At 35.8% G+C, this 23982-nt stretch overlaps 1 protein-coding gene across 1 annotated transcript; it reads right to left on the bottom strand.

The window, feature by feature from the left end:
* Positions 1 to 30: 30 nt before the first annotated feature.
* LOC125062621 (G-protein-signaling modulator 2) lies at positions 31 to 23893 on the bottom strand. Its single transcript, XM_047668660.1, has 11 exons — positions 23715 to 23893; positions 22432 to 22661; positions 22063 to 22341; positions 21598 to 21837; positions 20585 to 20849; positions 20332 to 20514; positions 18499 to 18638; positions 18327 to 18407; positions 4629 to 4818; positions 1049 to 1180; positions 31 to 976 (listed from the first exon to the last, which is right to left on the bottom strand). Exons 1-11 carry the CDS (start codon positions 23760 to 23762, stop codon positions 920 to 922), a joined length of 1845 nt encoding a protein of 614 aa, XP_047524616.1. The 5' UTR covers positions 23763 to 23893; the 3' UTR covers positions 31 to 919.
* Positions 23894 to 23982: the final 89 nt, after the last annotated feature.

Below are 23982 nucleotides of genomic sequence, written 5' to 3'. Positions count from 1 at the left end.
ATTTTTACCAAAAAAATGTAATAAAAGAAATCCAGATTAAAACAGTTTAATTATAAATAAGAACTCGGGAATTCCACAATAACTAACAAAATATTTCATCACTGTTACAATCATACAAAATAAATGAAGTTATGTTGAAGGTTTCAAAAATTTAATTTTCAACATTTCGCCCTTCTTTTACGAACAGTTAATAAATGAAACAAATGAGTTTGTTTTGAGAAGGACATTCCTGTAAATTTCGAATAACTATCTAAATATAGCCTAATTGTATTGTTCACACCATGTTAGGTTATTATAATAGTAATAGGCCAGATTAGTCCGTAATATTTCAACATTTAAATATAAGTATAAAATTTGGCAACATACGTTAGGACCTAATTGTTTGGACATTCATAAAATTCAACATTTAGAGAAACATCAAGATTTCAAATGTTAGGATACTATCAATGTATATGAAAAGATTTGTTCACTTAATGCAGCACCGTCACTTAAATAAATACAAGTACTTAGGATTAACAATATAAATAATGAGTACATTCGACAACATCTCACTTGGCATATCAAATTATAATTGACATAATTCGTGAGATTTTTACTAAATTATACAAAGACAATATTTGCCTTGCAAGACAAAAGAAATTGCTTAACTAACGAGCAATTTCATAATAGGCCTAACATTACACGGCTAAAACACCTCAATCATTATATTATTTAATAAAAACATAAGAATAAATGTACTTGATGCTTTGGTGGTAAATTAAATTACTCAAGGAATGTATGCATATGGCAAAAAGGTTGAAACAATAGTAATATTTAAATAAACCAATCACACACGGTGCCATTATTAAATTTCAAATCTATAAAATTTCATAGTTGTAGTAGTAGGGTGAAATTATATTGTAGAGTTGACATCATCAGCTCACTTTTTTGAGCTTGACGCAGACGCAGCCTTGTTCTGACGATCTTGAAGCGGGATCTGGAATACAGAACAAATATGAGAAAATATATCTTCCTTGCATTTTTGTTTTAAGAGGTTTTCAATGCATACCGTGGCGCGTTGATCATCCAAGCGACCGGATTGTGCCTTCATAAGTTGGGCGAAGAAATCATCATCGGGCACCGTTGACTCCTTGGGCTTCGGACGAGGCAGCTCTGAGCGCTGGTCTTCGAGACGAGAACCCTAAAATAGTTTTATTTATTTATTAATTTTATTCCATATCATTATTCTATCTTTACAGTAATAATTACTAATTCGATAGAACGACACAATATTTATACCCACACCAATTAACCTAGATAAAAAACATTAAAAAAAATATATTTATATACCTAAATCTTTTAACTAATAACATAGGAAGCAACTCTTGTGAACTCAGCCAGTGTACAATCAAATAGGTCTACCTTAACAGAAATTTTATTTATTATATGTATTGCTCGCGTGAGTGGTGCTTCGCTAACCGAGTTGGAACGTGCGCGCGGTACATCCAAAAGTTGAGACTTCCGCCTCAGGTTTCTACTTGATACCCGTAGACTCAGTCTCTCCAATATATCCAGATTATGAACCCGACCCGTAAGTATCTTAAATATATACACTGACAAGGCTAGCTCTCTTCTGAGGCGTAGCTGGTCATACCCCACCATACCCATTCATATTAAGCCAACAATAGACAATAGAAACATCGTTTGCAACAACGAAGATACGATACACCAAGGTGTACATTTCACACGTGAATTACGAATCATTCAGCTTCAGAGCCAAGCCCAACACAAAGACTGCAAGGTCGATAATTAAAATATACGGGTGTATATAAAATGATAAACTAAATAAATCCAATATCAAATATGCAATATTAAATATCAAAGGGAATATTCACTTCATAAAGCCAACATGAAATTAAAGCGAAATTACATTTTCAATCAGTGTTGTGGATAGGGGAACAAAGAAATGCCGAATTCCCGTTAAAACAGGCGTCATTTAATTCCTGTCCGTCACCAACACAATATTGACATATCTCCCAACACCCCCTACACATGTTTCCTAGAAAAGCAATCAATTTCGCAATATTGTTTTAATCCACACCCTGTATTTTGAATGGAACACTGATTTTGGTAAATATACATAGAAAGTAATATCAACATGTCGCTTTGCATAAGTACGCATTGCACGCATCATTCAATGTGATTCAATTTATAAATTTTGTGCTGTAATGTCTGTATCATATTTTTTATGAGTAAAACTTTTTAATAATAATAATATATAAAAAAAAAAGGGTGCGTGTACTTATGTACGCGCGTAAGAAGTTATACTTCTTTGGCATTATTAAAAATAGTTTTTGATTGCATGCAAATAATTAATAATTACAATTAAATAATCAAAGACTGGAAAAGGAGTCATTATAGTCAATAATTAAAACTCCTTTATTTGTTTAAAAGGTAAATGACAAATGTCATTATGATCATTCAAAATCTTGGCATACGAACATCACGCATATTCTATTTCTTTTTACTTGTAGATTGTCTTATTCCTATCTCGCTCACGCACGCTATAATCACACTCCTAATTTTGTGTCACAGGTGCGCGCGCATCGTAAAATTTCACTCTCATAAATTTTTCATAACGCGCCTAAAGAAGTATAACTTCAAAAATGCGGTACAAAAATGTTAAGGTGGTACAATCGTAAATCGTTCGCATATTCTGCCACACACAATGGCGCGCAAATTTGTCTTAAGGAATTTTACATTATTAGTCAAAGTCAATTCTTATATTATCTTTATCGTACATATCATACTTTATCAAATTTACATTAACTACAGTGTATCCACAAAAATAGAAAAATGTACTATTCAATAAATGATTGACAGAAAAAGGTTTATGACACGAATGAAATATATCTGAGCAAACTTAGTCTCTGCTAATATTTCGAATAACACTCTCGGACCCAATTATACTTTAATGAATATTCTATACATTTCTTTAGTTAAACTCGGAGCGTTGTTGAAATTTTTCATACAATATTTACTAATATATTTTAAGTTTTACATTTTACGGTTTGTTTATTCACGGTTCAATATGATTGACGTAAAATGCAATATCGTCCTCATATTAATATTTTCATAATGAGCGCTATTTGCCTTTGCTTATTTTTCAGAGTAAATATAATATACCTACTAGCGCTTAGAGAGTGAGTGGTTGAGTTTCTACATGTTAAAATGTTATATTAATTAACACGTAAACATAGTCGGAAATCTGCGTAAAAAGTCCGCTAGAATATGGACCCTGGAAAGCAGGGCTCTTGAAGCTTCTGTGATACTTCAATAGCGCTTTCAATTACTGAGAATTAGTCAACGCTTCGCAATCCCTGACAAAGGAAATTTAACAACGAATCCTAGTTTTTGATGTCTGTCCCTCAATATCCGCAGTCGCAAATTTGGACAAAAATGCAATATGTAGTCGGAATTGCTATTGAAGTTACGTGGAACACTTGACGATTTCGATAGTATTATTGAGTTTCCGTTTGATTGTGACTTCAGCGCTACGGACATTAAAATTTACTATAGTTTTAGCTAGGACGTTCTTAATGGGAATTTTTTAGAGCCTAGTATAAAGGAAAGAAGTTCTATTGCGCTCATCTTCTTTTTCGTTTTTCAGATCGCTTGCTGGTGATAAGGCCGCCCGTTGCCTTCCTAATTCCTATGCCCGCTGTAATAGTTTTGTAACTCTATGGTAAATTCTTCCGTTTCACAATTTGACGATTTCACTTCGATAGATTATAATCTACCGAATAATAATACGTTTAATTGTAAGCAGTACCTTGAGTTCACAATCTTTCGACAGTTTATAATCTCGCGAGATAGATTACAATCTAACGGTATTTACAATTTTACGTTAACATATATAACCTGATTTTATTTGTCTTATTGCAACGAAGTGTTAAATTTAAAAAAAAATCCTTTTCTGAAGAAGTCCGAAACGCTAAATCACGACATGCCCCCTTTTTCTCGCAGTTATATGACTAAATTTATTTATAAGAAACCGCAATTGAAAACATATTTTTGAAGTGAAACTTCTTTATCGACGTATGGGAGAGATTTTGTAGCAGGTTACGCGCCATGTTGCTTTTTGAAGTCAAACTTCTTTATCGGCGTTGGAAAAAAATGTACACACATTTGTCACATTTTTCGGTTACGCGCCATCTTTTTCTTGTCCCTACCACGGTTGATCCGAAGAGATTCGAAGCCATTAGTAACAAAAACATATAATAACGATAACAATTATAGTAATACTAATAATTCTATTACAATTTATGAAATTCTGTAATAATCTTAGTACTACATAGTACTACAGTAATAAGTTAAAATGAAATAATTGTATTTGTATTCATGTCTATGATAATAAAAGCCTTTTGTTAAACTTTATCTAATTTAACTTTATTTAACTAATTTCTGTAAAGTTCATTTTTTGAAAAATAAGGTCATAAAGAAGTTTCACTTCTTACGTGTGTACACCTAGCTACACGCACACATTTTTATTTCTAATAACGTTTAAAAAGTGCCACAATGTGCGTAAAGCTCTTAAAATCGCAACGCATCTTTCTTCGCATAAAAACAAATAACTATTCAATACTAACCTGGACTCTAGCGATCATATCGAGAAAATCGTCTTCAGGCTTTGTACTCCTTGTCTGTTGGGATCGTAGGCCTGGCAGCGAGGCTCCCGTGCTTTCCTGGACTGGACGCAGCTCGGCTCGCTGTGAGTCAATTCTTTTTGACTGAAGGCTGCTGATCATGTTCATCATGTCAGTCATCGCCTCGCATTTGCTGAAACATTGAAACATTATCCACAGCCCTTGGGGACAATAATGCAAACAAAACATAACACTATTAAAACGAATGCAACAGGTACGCACAGCATTTCATCTATCTTACTGGACATCGTGAGGGCGGGTTATTGGCATGACACGTGTGATATGAGCGAAAGCTATCCTGTCAGTGACGTGCATCTAGGTCTAGGCCAGAGAATATAGGTATTAGTCGGTTGCATCTGCGCGTTACACCCTCGCCCGCCGCCCGCCCACACGAATTTGTATAGATAAATTATAGTTGTACCTTAATATTTTATCAAATTCGGCGCATTAAAAGCTGCTAACCGCAACCCCAACAATAATGAAAGCCTTTTAATAAGGTTATTTATAAAATCAATTTGGTAATATCCACAACCACCCTTTTCAAGATCAACGCATTAAGAAAACAGATATTTTCATCTCGTCGTATCAATTTTAATGGTGATTATCGATATAATGCGAATAAGATAAAACTGTTTCGTCACGATCGCGTGTCCGCTCAAACAGCAAGGTTAATTCAAATAGAAAGAACTTCTATTAAAGGTAGCCATTAGCGGTCATTAAATTATTACGAACTATAGAAAATCAATAATAGTAATCCGTTTGTTTTCGTATGCACAATTATTGTTACATCGTACCTAACTATAAATACTGATGGTGATTCAATATTAAAAACTATATACTCTAATAATCCAAGGGACTCACAACAAAAATAATAAATTTAATTACATATAAATAAAAGAGTTTGCCTCGTAATTATTTTTCATAAAAAAAGTCGGGTTTTCCTTCCTGACGCTATAACTCCAGAACGCACGAACCGATTTCCACGGTTTTGCATTCGTTGGAAAGGTCTCGGGCTCCGTGAGGTTTATAGCAATTCAGTAAAAATTTCAACAGAAAAGCGGGATCACCAAACGAAATGTTACATATAACGAAGCCATCTGGTGGCGAAACGGAGTTCGCCGAGTTTGCTAGTTTTTCATAAATAACGAAGGAATATGTTTATGTTTGAATTAGCTTTCGTCCGCACTTTACAATTGTATATTACCTATCATCACCCGGCAACGGCATCATAACAATACACCAAGGAGCGGTACAGCCGCTTGAGATGCGCAGGAATAACTGATAAAAAACGACACACAAATCCTATGCGAAGTAAACACATGTCACTTGACGCATTATCTGACATCTAATAATAGAAGGCTTATATTAGATTATATTAGACTAGCGATAACCGCTCATATCGACTGATAGCCGATATGTCAGACCAACAACTCACTGCTTTCCTTCTAACACATACATACAGATATATAACAAAATTCCACATCGTGCAACCAAACTTCCGTAACATAAGTTTATACCTTACATCAAGGAGACCGTAATGAAAAATACATATTTCAAAGTTCAGTAATGCAGAGATGATAAGAATGTGTGGGCGCGCTAATGCCACAATAAGATAGTGAGATATTTTTATTTCGTATCATTAAATTTATTTATATTGACTATATTGTAAGGGAATATGCCATAACTCACTATAGTTTCATTATATATATAGTACGTACTAGCTGCCCCCGCGAACTGTGGTTTTACTCAGCCTACCTTTTTAGTACATACCAACATTTTGCTATGCTACCCCAGAAACTGTTCGGTTTTCTGGGATGAAAACTTTTTACCTTTTTCTGTGAATTTTTTCTCTATATAAACATCAGAGTTCAAGTCATAAGATTTTAATTAAACAAAAAAAAAAAAAATGTTATATAAAAAAATTAGGGTTGAACCACCCTTAACATTTAGGGTGAAAATAGATATTAGCCGATTCTCGGACTTACTGAATACGCATAAAACATTTCATAACAATCGGTCGAGCCGTTTCGGAGGAATATAGGAACGAACATTAAACGAATTTTATGTAATAGAGATAAAAAAAATTCTCATCTATTATTATTATGTTTAGACGTATTGAACTTGTGAATTGTGACTTTTCCCGTATTAAAAATGAATAATTTAAAGGGAGTAACGAACTTGCTAAGTTTTTTGCCTGTTCTTCTCAGAACAAGGCCTCCCGGTAGTCTAATGAACGTATGGCGTAAATTTAACTTGTATAAATGTACAAACTGCACCTAAATCAATATATAAGTTCTGAATTTGAATTTGACTTTAACAATTAAAAATTATTTATTAAATAAAAATTCGTTTGCAATCGTCACTTCAGGTCTAAAGCAAATATCGACGTCGACGAAGTAACCTATAAGCTGAGAAAAACTTAAAACATCACAAAAACCGCTACCTTACGATTTGGTTTAAGTGAAATGCGACTCCATGTTATTCTTAGTATTTCTTAACTACTTCTTAAGTCGCAACTCAGCATCCGGTCTCCGGCGACTTCGGCAATGTGAAAAGAGATCTCCTAACAATAATAATGATAATGAAATTAGCATGATATGAGCAACCGCACCTAATTTCACACGTAATGAAAACACGAGTGTTTCAAGCCTACTTTAGGCAACTAGTGTACAACTTCATACACTTATAATAAAGTGGCGGCGAAGTATAAATGGTGCGCCAAAAATCATTATAGAAAGTTTTGCGTGATACAATTTTCGTTTCACGTCTGACTGAATGAATTATAGTAACATTGTTTACTATGTTTCATTACGTTACGGGTTATGGCATGAAAAAATATAATTCTTTTGTGCGTGTGATTGTGATTAAACTCATATTTTGAGTGTTCAAAGGGATTCGAGAATGGTTTAGATTTAGAATAAGACTATTTTTGAAGTTATACTTCTTTAGGCGCGTTATGAAAAATTTATGAGAGTGAAATTTTACGCTGCGCGCGCACCGTGACACAAAATTAACAGAATGAAGTTGCCCACTAACGAATTCTTTTAAAACCAGCCGGACGCCGAGCGTGCGCGAGCGAGATGGGAATAAGACAATCTACAAGTAAAAAGAAATAGAATATGCGTGAAGTTAGCAGCTATGCCAAGAATTTTGAATGACCATAATGACCTTTGTAGTACCTTTTAAACAAATAAAGTAGTTTTAATTATTTTTTCAAAGAAATTTAGCAATGCTTTTTCACAAAGACCTATTGTTACTAAGTTAATATATAACTCTCTTCCTCTATTCTCGAACCACATTAAAATACAGTTATTAAATGACAGCTGTTGTTTATTACAGAATGTTAAAGCCCGCAAACTTAAAAAACACTCATACAACTCACATAGTTGTGGAAGAGATCTTACTTGTTAAAAGTAAACTTGCACTTCGAGTTCTCTGAACCATATTTCACCATACGACAAATATAGAATACTCAATTGATAAGAATCCGAGCTCGATATTTCTATGCATACACTAGATTAGCCTTTTCGTAACGCATGTCAATCTCATGTGGATTTTCTTTATAGTATAAGATCCCAATATACAACGACCTTCACCGAGATGCTTATGTAATGAAACGTATTTTATATTTAATTTAATATGTCAATAAATATAATCCTTATGGGTTGCCTAGCAAATTTCAGTCCAGAGTATGTTTAATTAGTTTTGTATTTTTGTTAATTTTTGTTAATTTTTTTAATCAGGGTAGTATTATATATGTATGACTATAACTTTCTTTTTTACTAAAGATGTATATATACTTTAGTGTCACATAAAAAATATACACATAAATAATTAATTGATTAAAAGAACCTAACGTTTGCATATTCTATGGGCTTCATACTTTCGATTGGTATAGAATTTATCTAATAATCATACCGGTGAAATGTTTAAAAAATAGATTTTTTTTAAATATTATATGAAAATACTCTGGACTGAAATTTGCTAGGCAACCCATATGGATTATATTTATTGACATATTAAATTAAATATAAAATACGTTTTATTAAATAAGCATCTCGGTGAAGGTCGTTGTATATCGGGATCTTAGACCATTAATTGAGTTTGAAAATGACGTTGTTCATATTATTGTCTTTTATTGTCATAACCTTTACACACTTTAAGAAAAAACTTTTTAACCGGATTTAAGTTATGTATTATTATAGGTAAATTTACAACTATTTAACATAATTTTAAATTTAACCGACGTTTCGCGTGCTTTACCGCGTGCTTGGTCACGGTGACTGAAGACAAAAGGTGTCGGATGTCAAAAAGTATCACAGCTGTTGAAAAAGTTGCATTATCTGTATTTATTTCCCTGGAGTTGGATCTATTTTCGCGTTTCTATTTAAATGACGTTGTTCATCGTAGAGACCAAGACCTTCGTTAGAACGAGTTTCCTAAATTAAATTAATCGATAGTTTGTTTCTAGTTTCTATGTAATTTAATTTAACCGTCAAAATTGCTTCGACAGATGATTGTTATTAAATCTCTATATCTTTAGGGGGCGTCCATAAATTACGTGAGGTGTTTTTTTTTAATTTTCTGTACCTCCCTCCCCCCCTGGTGAGATGTCGTGAGATTTTATTCAAGCCCCTCCCCCATCCCCCAATCTCACGTGAGATTTTTCAAAATGTGGGTTTCTTACTTAAACGCGTAAGAAGCTATCTTTTTGAGCTCGGAGAACTCAAAATAACACAGAATTCGTACTATTGAGCTTGAAGAGCTCAAAAACAAAATAAGTGAGTATGGAGTTAGCGGGAAGTTGCAGAGATGGCCTTTAGGGTCAACCGTTTTCCAAAAATTTTATTTTCAATCAGAAAAAAATTGCGTGATATTTGCCGAGACTTGACTCGACTAAATAGATTTGACTCGACCCCCCCCCCCCCCCCCCCAAACACCTCACGTAATTTATGGACGCACCCTTATATATATAATTCTTCTGTGAGTGTGTATGTCACTGAACTTCTCTCAAACGACTGGACCGATTTTGATGAAATTTTTTGTGTGTGTTCAAGGGGATCTGGGAATGGTTTAGATTCACAATCTCGTGTAACGGTGTCTCATACTCTTCCGAAACGGCTCAACTCTTATGAATTTTTATGCATATTCAGTAAGTCTGAGAATCAGCTCCTATATATCTTTCAAACCTCTAAGTGATAAGGGATGTCCAACGCAATTTCTTATTTATTTTTAGAGTTTCTATACTTCTCGACACCCTTGAACACAAATTTATCTGGAGGTCACTTGAAACACAAGGCGTTAAAACAAAATGCATAAGAATACTTAAAAACATATACACCATGAGTACTGCGCACGTCAAATTAGAATGTATAGGAGAAGAATTCCCGATTAAAAGAGGTGTAAGTCAGGGTGATCCTATCTCAAAACTATTCTATGCCGTCTTAGGGTGCGTACAGACTATGTAACATATTATATAACTTGTGTTTTCTAACACGTCCACATTATGTAACCTTGTTATTCAACATTATAACATAAAACAATACTGTACACATTAGAATAACAATGTAATATAACAATGTTATATAACCATTATAAATAACAAAAGAAAAACCAAAAAAACGTAAATGCTGGGTTCGTCCTAGCAAATACCAATGAAGGCAAAGAGTAACTATAGAATATGTAGTCTAGTCGACAAGTTGAAAATGGAACAAAATAGAGATACTGCTCTTAAAATTATGTGCGATAGCTCATTGGATCCGGAATGACGTCTAGAAAAATGTGCTAAAAGCGTGTATTAGCACATAAAACATTGCAAAAGTTATAGAGAATTAAAGATGAAAAAAAAATGGCATTTAGTTTTTTGCCAATATTTAATAAACTATTAATATTTAAGAAATTTCAAATTCGTTTAAAAAAATTTTATCAACAAATGGCGGGAATTTTATTTTTTGCAAATCAATAAATATCTTGTATTAATAAAAAACGATTATATGATGATTTAGAAAAAAAAAAATTTTTAACAACATTACATGGATTTTTAAATTTTTGTTTAAGTAAAAAAATTGTTATAAACAAAGTATTAATATTTTTCTAACTTTTATGGCACGATCTTGTAAAGTATGTATGCAAGAAAGGCTCTACGAAGCGAAATATTTTTACGACCATTATTTAAACATTTTTTTTCACTTACAATTAAGACGGTCGTTCGAGAAAATTTCGTTAGTTAACAATTATTTAACTTTTTGAAAAATTAACTTTAAGTAAAATTTTCAACGGGAATAAATTAATTATAGTGTTCAGAACACACCATAATTTTTTCAAATTTAAAAAAAAATATTCAATACCTTAAATAAATTAATTAATGTGCCGTAGTCGCTTTTGACGCCACGCGCGAATCCTAAAAATGTCACCCGCAGACCTATTTTCAGCGTTAAATTAAAATTATAAATAATGGAGATAGAGTTCCGGAAGCTAGGAGTTTTTTATTGGAAATTTCCTCTTCTTTCAGAATCTTTAATTGAAATTTCTTAAATATTAATAGTTTATTAAATATTGGCAAAAAACTAAATGCCATTTTTTTTTCATCTTTAATTGTCTATAACTTTTGCAATTTTTTATGTGCTAATACACGCTTTTAGCACATTTTTCTAGACGTCATTCCGGATCCAATGAGCTATCGCACATAATTTTAAGAGCAGTATCTCTATTTTGTTCCATTTTCAACTTGTCGACTAGACTAATGTGTATTTTGCCATTTACGGGTGTCAGACCTACGCATTGACAAAACAACTGGGAAATAAAATAAAAATTTGTCCACAATACATATTATGTAAAGAAGTACAAAAAGCACGATAAAAGTTAGCTATATTTCATTAAAATCAAATTTAATTTAATATTCATTTAATTCATTTAAGAAAATAAAAACTAAAGTGGAGATGGACGGGTGATATGACGAGAGAAAAGAAGCAAAAATGGAATAGAATTGTAACGGAGTGGTACCCACCAAGTGGGAAACGAAAGAGAGGGAGGCAGACCAGAAGATGGGATGACGGTATAAAAATAAAAAGATATAAATAACCAATGCCGATATATAATATTACTTTAGGCAAATTTGCTTAGTTGTATGTAGGCTAAATAGCAATAAAGACTTTATTATTATTACGTGGGTGACACTGAAAATGTTTAGAAGTGGCCAACATTGCTAATGAAAACTTTTTTGAATTTCAATTTTAGAACTCTTTGGTAACCTAATGTAGTATATTGCATTCATTTGTCATTTGTTTTTGTGTATTGGCGGCAAATCTAAAACTCTTGTTACACGTGAAAATGAATCTTAAGGTGGGAACTGACCAAAGTTACGAGGTGTAATGTAACATGTAATGTAATGTTACACAGCGAGCATTCGTGCAGTCAGTACGTCGTGTTACGGGGAAACCAGCGAGCAACGAGCCGCTCGTTGCTCGCTTTGAGTGCTCCACCCGGCTGTCGGTTTTTTGGCGAATCCTTTGAGTGTTACGCGGTTCGGTCAGTACGCTCTTTGTCAAAAGTCGTCCCGAGCGTACGCGCGTAGCGAGTAATCACACGTCAATCAATCAATCAATCAAACATGGAGTGGGACAAAGAAAAATCTCTGTATTTTTCTATAAAAGAGGAAGTGTTGTGGAACCCAGCTCATCCAGAGCAAATAAATTCAACAGTTCTTCAAAATCGATCGGAGACATGCATACATAGTTTTTATACTGTCCAGTAATCATTTGGTTTTTCAAAGTTGCTATCAATGACAAACCACCACATACGCCTCGGTTTTTAAATAAGTTTAATGTCCAGTAACGTTTTTTCTTCTTCTTAATTTGGATGAAACAATAATTAAGTAGAATCAAAGATACCAACGCGTCCTCGCTGTCGGCCATCTCGTGAACACTGGCGGCGAAAGTGGAGCACAGACGTTTGACGAGCATGTTACGCCGATTTTAAAACACAGCGTAACATGTTCGATGCGTTACACGCTCGATGCGAATGCTACATTACACATCGTAACTTTGGTCAGTTCCCACCTTTAAAGGTGGGAACTGACCAAAGTTACGAGGTGTAATGTAGCATCGAGCTTGTTACGCATCGAGCATGTTACGCTGTGTTCTAAAATCGGCGTAACATGCTCGTCAAAACTCTGTGCTCCACTTTCGCCGCCAGTGTCCACGAGATGTGATAGTGATAATGTTGATGTCTTTCATTCTATTTAATTATTGTTTCATCCAAATTAAGAAGAAGAGAAAATGTTATTGGACATAAAACTTATTTAAAAACACAGGCGTATGAGGTGGTTTGTTATTGATTGCAATATTAAAAACCAAATGATTACTGGACAGTATAAAAACTTTGTACGCAGGTCTCGATTTTGAAGAACTGTTGAATTTAATTGGACCAAAAGTACTTTAAAAAGACACAATTTATAGAAAATCATAATCATGCAAAATGTTTAGAAAATGAAAAACGGCTTAATGTAGAAAGTTGCGAATACATTTATTGTTTTTCGAAGTAATCTCCGTTCCTCTCTACACATCGTCACATTCGATGGAACCTCTGAGAAAACCAGTGGGCCCATTCTTCCTTAGGGGTCTCTTCTATGGCATTTTCGTACGCTTTCACCGCATCTTCACGGCTCGTAAAGAGAATACCTCATTTTATATCTAGTTCTTGGGAATAAATAAAAGTCGCAGGGCGCTAGGTCAGGACTGTATGGCGGATGACTCATTATCTCGACACCTGCCATAGTCAAATATTCAACAGTCCGTTTTGCAGAGTGCGCTGAAGCATTGTCGTGGTGAAGGAAGATCCTGCTTCGAGGGCGCTGCTGTCGATTTTTTTCCAAGACAACAGGCAAACAGCGATTGACACACCAGTGTGCAGTAACTGTCCTCTAGCACAACTGTCGCGAAAATATTTTTCCGATCAAAGAATGAAGCAATCATCATTTTTCCTTGACTTCTTCCTTTCTTAATATTTTTTAAACTTGACTCATACCAATGCCTAGGCTTGCCCGTATCTGCTGATAGGTCACTCTCTTATTTTCCTCTATCATGCGTCGCACAGCACTGATATTATCTTCAGTTAGTCGCTGTTAAAGGAGATCCCTCACGCGGATCATCATTTAAATTGCTACGTCCGCATGCATTTTGTTACCTAGATATTATTATTATGTCTATACCCCAATTGCACATTGCCTCAAGTAAATAAATACTGTAACAATAACGATTTTAAATTTAGCTTAGTATTTACACATTATAAATATGAATTTTTCATTTATTTCAGAGAGGAATAATACAATTCATGAACATGATAATGTAAAATGTTATTATAATAAATACGAGTTATATAGCATGTTTTTTATTTATCTTTACTTATTGTAAAATAAATAAATAAAACTTTCAACACCTATTTTTGTACAGTTCTTACCTATAGCATAGATTCCTAAAGGTTTATGTGTGTCATTATGCTAAATTTAATTTTAATACATGGAAGTATCTTCAAAGAGGTCGCCAGAGATTTCGCCAAAGTACTCGAAAACATCGTGGACGGAAGCTAACTTTTTTTTAAAATATAATAGGAGGCAAACGGGCAGGAGGCTCACCTGATGTTAAGTGATACCGCCGCCCATGGACACTCACAATGCCAGAAGGCTCGCAAGTGCGTTGCCGACCTTTCAAGAATTGGTACGCTCTTTTCTTGAAGGACCCTAAGTCGTATTCGTTCGGAAATACTTCAGTGGGCAGCTGGTTCCACATAGTAGTTGTGCGCGGCAAAAACTGCCTTAGAAAACGCTCAGTTGTGGAACGACGGACGTCGAGGTGATACGGATGGTATTTTGTATTTTGCCTTGACGTCCGATGATGAAACTCAGCTCCAGGTATTCATCCGAACAACTCCTCTGAACACTCTCCATGGTAAACGCGGTAGAAGATGCAGAGGGACCCCACATCTCTACGCAACGCCAAGGGATCAAGCCGCACGGAAAGTGACTGGTCGTCGACGATTCGAACCGCTCTTCGTTGAATACGGTCAAGTGGAGCTGGTACTGGGGAGCTCCCGCCCAGAGGTGAGAGCAGTACTCCATGTGGGGCCGAATTTGCGCTTTATAGAGTTGCAAGCGGTGGCCCGGAGTGAAGTACCGTCTCGCCTTGCTGAGCACACCAAGCTTTAGCCTTTCCTTCCAGATGACCGCGAAACTGAACGTTATTCGATATGACAACGTCCAGTATTCCGATGCTAGCTGAGGCTTTAAGGAAATAAAATATGATATTTTAAGGATAGTGTTTTATTGTTTCTAGATTGATCTATTGAAAATTATTAAGCATAATTTGTGCAATACACTGCAATCTTCAATTGTATGTTGATCCTATCTTCGAAGTCTCTTTGTTTCGGGCTTATCGTTTTTCTTCTTATCTCCGTCGATTTTGAATAATTTCTTCATAATCACACTTACTAAACTCAAAATTAACTCCAAATAAAGCCAACCTCTTATCCGTAAATGGAATTAAAACGGCGTTTTTTTTTGATATAATTTAAACTAGCAGACCCGGCTAACTTCGTTCCGCCTTAATAATAATATCGCTGTTACTTTAGTTAAACTTAATTTAGGATTTCTTAAAGGTGATAACTTTTTTTGCAAATAGAGAAATGTTTTATTGCTTGCCATTGCAAAAGAAGAATGGCAGTTTTACACATTAGGCCTCTTCTCTCTATCGCCAATATTGCGATACTGCATGTTAAAGCACTTTTTTCTTTACAACATTTTTTGATGAGGTAACACATGTTTTCGATCAAGATCAAAGCCTGGTTATGCATCTCCTCATTTACCTCAAGTTCGGAATTTCTTGAAGTGACACGAATTCGACGTAAAATGGTGCGTAGTTTGTCAACAAATGTCACCACATGCCGTGTGCATTTGTAAAATTAATTAATTAATTTATTGTTATTCGATAACTTATCCGATATTTTATTACTTATTCTGCTATTCGGAGTGGGGAAAAATCCATCAAAAAAGACATAACTAACATCGGTCCAGCCGATCTCGAGTTATAAGTGTTGTAACAAACACGACTTTCTTTTATATATATAGACTTATTCTGCTATTCGGAGTGGGGAAAAATCCATCAAAAAAGACATAACTAACATCGGTCCAGCCGATCTCGAGTTATAAGTGTTGTAACAAACACGACTTTCTTTTATATATATAGATATTGAATTTTTGTTTTAAACTACATATTTGGACACTTGGATACAAAAAAGATGAACAAAATGTAACTTTTTTAAATACTTAATTCTCTCATAGTTTAAAGGCCAATTTAAGTTCCGTCAGGAGCTCATGTTAGGAAATTTCTAGAATGAACGAAATCAGATTACCTCTGAGGTCACGTGGAATCCTCAACTGGCTGGTTTAAGGCTGATTCACGCTACACCGTGTCTCGACCGGCCGGGGCACGGCCTAACATTAATGATATACTTTTGTATGAAGTAATTCATGCCTTACCGTGGCTCGGCCGTGCCCTTACCGTGCGCCGCCGGAACTCGGCCGGGGCACGGCGTTGTAATGTCGGTGGGTATTGTTTCCCGGCTCCGGCACGGTCCGGCCCCGACACGTCGTAACATGAACGTAGGCGCCCGGGCACCCGCAGAGCAGTCAACGTCAAATCTTAGTGAGGTTGAATTTTTTCTATGTACGATAAATATGGCTTTTGAAATCTTGTAATTTTTTTGGTTAGATCTGGTTTTAATTTTTCAAGTAAGTAAGTAAAGCATTCTTTAGATATTCTAAAATAACCATAAAACTTGCTCTCGTCTTCTATTAATTCTTTGTAAAGTAAAGAAAATTCCCCTTCTGCTTCTCGTTTTCTCCAGGTTGGATGTACACCCCATCTTCTTTTAGTACTTAAGCGTCAAGTCTATCGACAGATGAAATCACTAGCTGACAAAAACAGATATAGTGGTGCAAGCACGTACGTGCGTACAACCAAACAGCCCGGTGTAACATGAATCACTGTCCAGGACGGCGCACGGTGGCCGTGTCCCGGCCGAGGCCCGGCCCGGTCGCGACACGGTGTACCGTGAATCATCCTTTATGCGACGTCTTTTTATAAGCGATGCAATTCAGTTGAAGGTTGTCATTAGGCTCGCAATAAAAGCTCATGATAGGTCTTAATGATTTTCCAGGAATATTACAGACAATATTCTTACATATCAATAATTCAATTCTTCGATTACTAGTTGTATAAATTAATAGAAAAAGTACATTTATAGTTGGGCCGATTTAATAAAAAATAAAATTGCGTAATCGTAATAACAAGTTATCTATATAAAGTCTATTGCACGTTTTAATTCTTGTACCATTTTTTCACCAGGAGCAACTGCACGTAATCTAATACATATATAAAATTCTTGTGTCGCGGTGTTTGTAGTTACAACTCCTCCGAAACGGCTTGACCAATTCTCATGAAATTTTATGTGCATATCGTGTATGTCTGAGAATCGGACATCTTTTTTTCATTCCCCTAAATGTTAAGTTAAGGTTAAACTCCTAAATTATTATTTTTTTAAATTTTGAGATATTTTTTTTTATGATAAGCATTAAAAAATACATGCAGCCCGTAATTTTCACCCCTCGACGATCAACCCCTATTTTTTATTATAAATGACATGGCAAAACGATCGGACTTTTGCCGGATCAGCTAGTAATAAAATAAACCTTTTAATATTAGCGCGTTTAACCAATTCAAAAGGGCATTAAAGATACATATCAGAATGAGCCTAGACTAAAATTGGGACGGCTGATGGCGACGTTCATCTCGTTCGTAAATACAGTTTCTCATGTAAATAAAATACATTCTTTTTTGTAATGAGAAAAAGTTTTTTTAGGTAAGGTTTAATACCTTTGTAGAAAATACTAAAATAATTTGAATAGTGCACGTTCTGTTGAAGGAGCAAATCTCCTTCAGCTTTTAATAAATGATCCATATGTGGTAAAATAACTGAACGATACGCGTGAAAGTCGGATCTTTCTGGAACTGGAGGGTTGCCTGGAAGAGATCGCTTATTAGCGATAAGGCCGCCCGTTGCATCCCTTATAATTTTTATGTATTGTGTTTCTTTTATTTGCAACGAAGTGTAAATAAATAAATAAATAACCAGACTGAGTATAGACCGCCGACTACTCTTGGGGGTATATGAGCTGGCCGTATCATGGACCATTTTCCCTGCTTAAGCTTAGGTTTCCTAGAAAAGCGGTGCCGCTATCTAACGGCCGTAATGTAGCGTTGCGTGACGTCACGCATACGTTGTCTATAGATAACATCGGAGTATGATTCCTATAGAAGGTTGAGTGTCACGTCAAATAGCGGTGCTGTCATTTGCATGACGGCCGTCATAGCGTTGATAAACATTAGTTCAACGTTTTTCGCGGGTAGTGGGCACATATTTAATTCATAAAACGTGACTTGGACGAGCGAAAATGATGTTTTTTTGCATTATGTTAAAAGTAAAGACGCCCGTTATTAACAACCGTAAAATGACGGCCGTTATTTAAAGGCACCGCTTTTCTAGGAAACTCCTGCCCTCTCACACAGATTTGTAACACTGAGTACTCACCTGCTAGAAGTGGCACTCGATGACCTCGGAAGAGGGCGTGGTCTATTCTCTTTGTCCAGAGTAGCGCGCTGTTCGTCCATCCTATACAATGAATTTTATGATTAAAATATATTAATTTTTACGCGAAACAGTTTTAAGACTCTGTCGAGGGTTTTGTCTATGAAATAAGTACCTTTGAGCCTGGCTCTTAGCAATGAGCTCCATGAACACTTCAGCGGGATGTTCTGTGTCTTCAGAGCTAGTCCGCGCCACCGCACGAGACTCGGCCGCCTCACTCCTTTCGGCTTCTTTTTTCTTCGCCTCGGGTGTTATCTGTTTGAACAATATTAATTATTCCATTATTCACCAAACTGAATTAATTTTGATTATTGATTACAGGAAATACTGTATGTTCATCTAAGGGCGTGACCAAACAGGTGCGCGGCAGCAATATGCCGCATAGGACACAACAACGAATGCTCAATAAGGGATGCTCGATGATCATCAATGTTCGATCAGCACGATGTTGAAAGCAAAAATATCGATGTTGCTCTACGAAAAATATCGTAACATCGATGTTAGCTCACGGCCTCGGCACGACCAATGCAAGTTAAGAAAAAATTTAAGTCTTCTATGAACGGATCCACAAATCACTTCGTTCGTTCTTCGTAGTCTCGCTCGCTCTTTCTCTTTCACACTTCCTCACTATTCATAATCAACGATGAACATCAATGTTAGCTCACGGCCTCGGCAAGACCAACGCATGTTACGAAAAATTTAAGTCTTCTATGAACGCATCCACAAATCGCTTCGTTCGTTCGGTCGTTCACTTCATCCGTTCTTCGTTGTCTCGCTCGCTCTTTCTCTTTCACACTTCCTCACTATTCATAATAATCAACGATGAACATCAATGTTAGCTCACGGCCTCGGCAAGACCAACGCAAGTTACGAAAAAATTTAAGTCTTCTATGAACGCATCCACAAATCACTTCGTTCGTTCGGTCGTTCACTTCGTTCGTTCTTCGTTGTCTCGCTCACTCTCTCTCTCGCGCTTCCTCACTACTCATTATCAACAAAGAAATAGATTAAAAGGTTCTTATGATATTCATGTCAATATCACTGTTTTTCTAATATCCTTAATGTGAAATCACCTGCACACAATAAATCGCGCGGCACATGGATAAACTGATAGTTCGGCACGCCGCGCTCGATTGCCGCTATATTTGGTCACGCCCTAACGCGCGGCAAAATTTTGGCGTGACTGGCAAAAAACCTGACTGGCATTTCAGAATTTCTCGACTCTAAAACGTTATTTCCTGGTGGGACTCCCAAGGAGCGAAGATGCGGCGACACTTTTCATTAAATTATTGCTAATAAAGTCGTTTAATTTATTATATAAATAAATAAATTAACAATTAAGAAATTTAATTCTTTTGATAATAACAACCGATAGAAATATAAAATATTGTTCTTTAATACCTTTTATTGCATTTTGGAGTCGATTCAACTTATAAAACGGAATTTATTGTAATATTTGAGTGCTATAAATATACTATAACCTTCCATGTGACATTGTTTATGTTTACTATTTTTTTAAATATTAGGTTATTATGTAAATGTCAAATAAATTTACCAAGATAATGGTAGAACTATTACAAATCCAAATACGTATAATGTATTCTATAGGTCATCTATAGGTTAGTAAAAATTTATGGTTAAATAGTGGTATTATTATGACCAGGTACCGCTAATATCAGAGCCTTTGTGAATAGTTTGCGTTCTCCACTGAGACGTTTTCATATTTTACATCAAAAGCATAGCTAACAAAGCAATCTATGGTTTAATCAACCATTTGGGACGAGTGGCTAGGTTTTCAATTTTTTTTGAGATTCATCGAAATAACCTTAATGACTTGTTTTACCGTGTTTAACTAATAACCGTGTTTTAATTTAAAATCCAGTATTATACGACGACTCTCGAATTAGTTATTTTTGTTTAGCAAAATCAGCTATTACAACAATCGCACCTGTATAAGAGACAGTTGCTCCATACTCTGCCTGCGCACACGCAACGCATTGAAGGGTGTGCGGGGAGGAGGCGCCGCGCGGGGCGACGGTGGTGAGACGCCGTTGTCTGCAGGAAGACCGAGCACCTTACAAAGGTCGCCGATATTCATCTGTGCCGTCGCCATTCCCAGAACATCGCCCAACTGCAAGAGAACGGTCAGTCATTATAAAGGGAAGAGTAAAAGGACACAGCCTTGAAGCCCAAACACTCACCTCTTTAGAGATATTGTAGTGTTCTTTGGCGTAGTAGAGAGCTTTTTCGTGATTTCCTAGGGCTGCGTGGGCGTTGCCCAGCGACCAGCAGGCTCGGCCTTCGCCCACTCGGTCGTTCAGAGCTCTGGCGGCGGCCAAATGGCGCGCGTGGTACTCCTCGGCCACTCGATATTCACGAAGCAACGTGTACGTGTTTCCGAGGGAGTAACATGCCTGAGCCTCAACTGCTGCGTCGCCCAGTTCTTCGGCTAAGGCTAGGGTTCGCCTGGAAGTCGAATTACGAATCTGTGTTTGACATTTCAATTGGAGGACTTTCCTCGACATTCATTGACACTACAAAAGCTTACCCTGGTGTGTGTAAGTTTAGAAAATATAAACAAACACATAATAAAAACATTATAATACAAACTTTAAAGCAAAGCCACATCTAAGCCGTTGCCAACTTTCGCATTAGCTTTTGGACAGATTATTCTACCATAAGGGTGCGTACAGACTATGTAACATATTATATAACTTGTGTTTTATAACACGTCCACATTATGTAACCTTGTTATTCAACATTATAACATAAAACAACACTGTACACATTAGAATAACAATGTTTTATAACTATTTTAAATAACAAAAGAAAAACAAAAAAACGTAGATGCTGGGTTCGTCCTAGCATACATATCAATAACATGTTATAATAACATGTTTTAAAACATTCAGTGTCCACATTATCTGAAACACGTTGTATAGCAATGTTGTACAACATGTTATGTTATATAGTCTGTACGCACCTTTACTGATCGAGATGGTAATTATATATTTTAATAAGGGTCACATATAAACACTTCGACTTTCCCATGTGACTTCTTTTTCATGGGCCAAATAGACAGTCAAAAAAAGGCATTTGGCTCAAACAATCAACAATCAGCCTGGACCCAATAATTCTGTCCATCATTTTTGAAAGTGATGTTTCGTCGCAAGCTTAGAATAACTGATATATAGATCTTACTTAATGTACTCACTTGTAGTGCTGTGCGGCATTCTCGAACTGGCCAAGAAAGATGTGAGAGTTGCCAAGGTTGCTGTTAGCGCGGCGTTCGGCAGCGCGATCACCCACTTCTTGGGCAATCCGAAGCCTCTCTTTATGGTACCGGATCGCCTTCGCAAAATCTCCCAAAAGGTAGCAAGTGTTGCCGAGGTTGCCACACGCCCGACCCGCTGCCTGCCTATCGCCTACGCTGCGCATCAATTCCAAGTTCTCTCTGAAATACCACAAAAAGCTAATTTATTACCACCTTTAAAGATATATATCACATTAGTTCACAATAGTTAGAAAAAATATTTTCAATGAAATCTGAGTGAGAGTGAAGCTATGTCACTCGTAGTTCTACCCTAATATAGTGTAATAAAATTTTAACATAGTACTAAACCCCATGGGTGAATTTGCAGACAACAAACAATTTAAGGGAATGATGACAAAAACTTACTCATAGTAAGTGACAGCTTGCAGGAGGCAGTCACGTACTTCTTGCGGAAAGTGTCCTGGATCGCTTTGTCCCGCGCGTCCTAAATGCTTGCCCTGGGCGTGGTAAACATTGCCAAGGTTGTATAAAGCTCGTCCTTCACTTAACTTATCTCCCAATGTTCTTGATATCTCCAAGTGTCGCTGACAACACTGTATTGCTTCTGCGAACTTGCCCATCACTTTTAATGTGTTTCCTAAGTTACCAGAAGCCTTTGCTTCGCCTAACTTATCTTCCATGGTCCTTTAATAGATTTTTTAAAGGGTTAAATATTTTATAGTACATTTTTATACAATTTAAAGTGAAAAAGACACAAAAAGTTTCAATACAAACCTAGCTAATGTGAGGTCATGTTTATGATACTGCATGGCCTTAGTGTAATCTCCCAAGTAGAAATAAGCATTGCCAAGCTGGCTGTATATAGCACTCAAGGTTCGCAGGTCATCAGTGCCTGCCTGTATGGCTGCTTGGAAAAACGCAACACCTGCGCGGCAATCTCCCGCCTTGCAAAGTCTTTCGCCTTCCAGCGCCAGCTCCAAACACATGGAGCCTCCATCGCAGCTCTAAAATAAAGTTGAATTAGAATGATCAAATCAAATAATCACAGTTGTTTAAAATCTAGAAAACCCCCTTAGAAACCCACAGACTATATGAATAATATAAATAAAACCCAAGCATTTATAATAGTAAATAATAATTGTATACATATATAAGTGTAAATATAGATGTGAGAATGAGATAATAACTGTAAAACTAGTTATACAATGTAGGAAGCCTAATCCTGTTGTTCAGTGCACATAATTATACATTACATAACTGCTTCAAATACCAGTGATGCATGCAATGCACACCATTAATATTCAAGTCAGAACTTTATAACACTTGATCATTATAAAGAATATTAGAATATGTACATTTATGACTATGTATTTACTACTTCAAAATTATCTTTACCATATAATACAGTAAGGTAATAGGATTTTTTTATTGTCTTATCTTATTAGATAAATTCAAAATTAAATTACGTTTCTACACCAAGAAAATTCCTTTTTATATTACCAAGAACCCTTAATGTCATTAAAAATTAACAATTAACAGTGATTCATAACATTAAAATTTTATTAGCCATAATATACCATGACTTAGGTTCAGCAGGTTGCAAAATATGAAGATTCAGTTCATAAAATTTTGTGCATAATGTTTATAATTAACTTTGAAGCTTGGGCTACATCAACTAAGAGAAGGCAGTAGACAAAGGGTGTGTCACATATACAGAAAAGGCATTGATGTTTAAATATAAGAGTTTTACACTGCAATGAAAATTTGCTCGTATATACCGGTTTATGGTTAGTAAGATAACATTTGACCTAGCTAAATAAGGTTTTTCTAGTGTTAACAATAGTAAAACAGCTCGTCCCTTTGTTCTGTATCGTCAACGGACGTCGTCTATTTCCGCATAAGGACCCCAATGCATCATGACTCACGACATTCAGCCAGTCGATACGATACTTAGAACATCGAAAAATTGAATTAGGCCAAAGCAACGATCACTGCCTATATATTATACAGCGCAACTAAACTGTTAAATACACTATCTTTTTATACCGTTTACTTACTTGTGTATCAGCAGTCGATAGATTCTCCGCGCTAGCACTCACAGACATTATAACAACAATATTAACTAAAAATAGAACTAAAAAATAATTTTATTAACTCAATTATTTAACATTATTGTTGCTGAATTTACAACACAGGTCACAGAATTATGTAGGGCGTTTTACACAGAGATTGGTCATTGGACAATGAATTATGAAGCCAATGTTTTTTACGATTGGTATACCGTACAGGTAATATGAAGCATACACAACCACAGACTATAAATAA

Source organism: Pieris napi, chromosome Z (genome assembly GCF_905475465.1).
Source record: "Pieris napi chromosome Z, ilPieNapi1.2, whole genome shotgun sequence".
Classification (NCBI taxonomy): Eukaryota; Metazoa; Arthropoda; class Insecta; order Lepidoptera; family Pieridae; genus Pieris; species Pieris napi.
This window is presented reverse-complemented; position numbering and strand designations above follow the sequence as displayed.

What these genes read in the sequence shown, in the direction of transcription:
- LOC125062621 (XM_047668660.1), bottom strand. Translation starts at nt 23,762, where the DNA reads ATGTCTGTGAGTGCTAGCGCGGAGAATCTATCGACTGCTGATACACAA. An exon ending in ACTACAATATCTCTAAAGAG is followed by an intron (nt 20,515 to 20,584) that starts GTGAGTGTTTGG and finishes GTTCTCTTGCAG; the next exon opens with TTGGGCGATGTTCTGGGAAT. An exon ending in TGGATGATCAACGCGCCACG is followed by an intron (nt 977 to 1,048) that starts GTATGCATTGAA and finishes TCTGTATTCCAG; the next exon opens with ATCCCGCTTCAAGATCGTCA.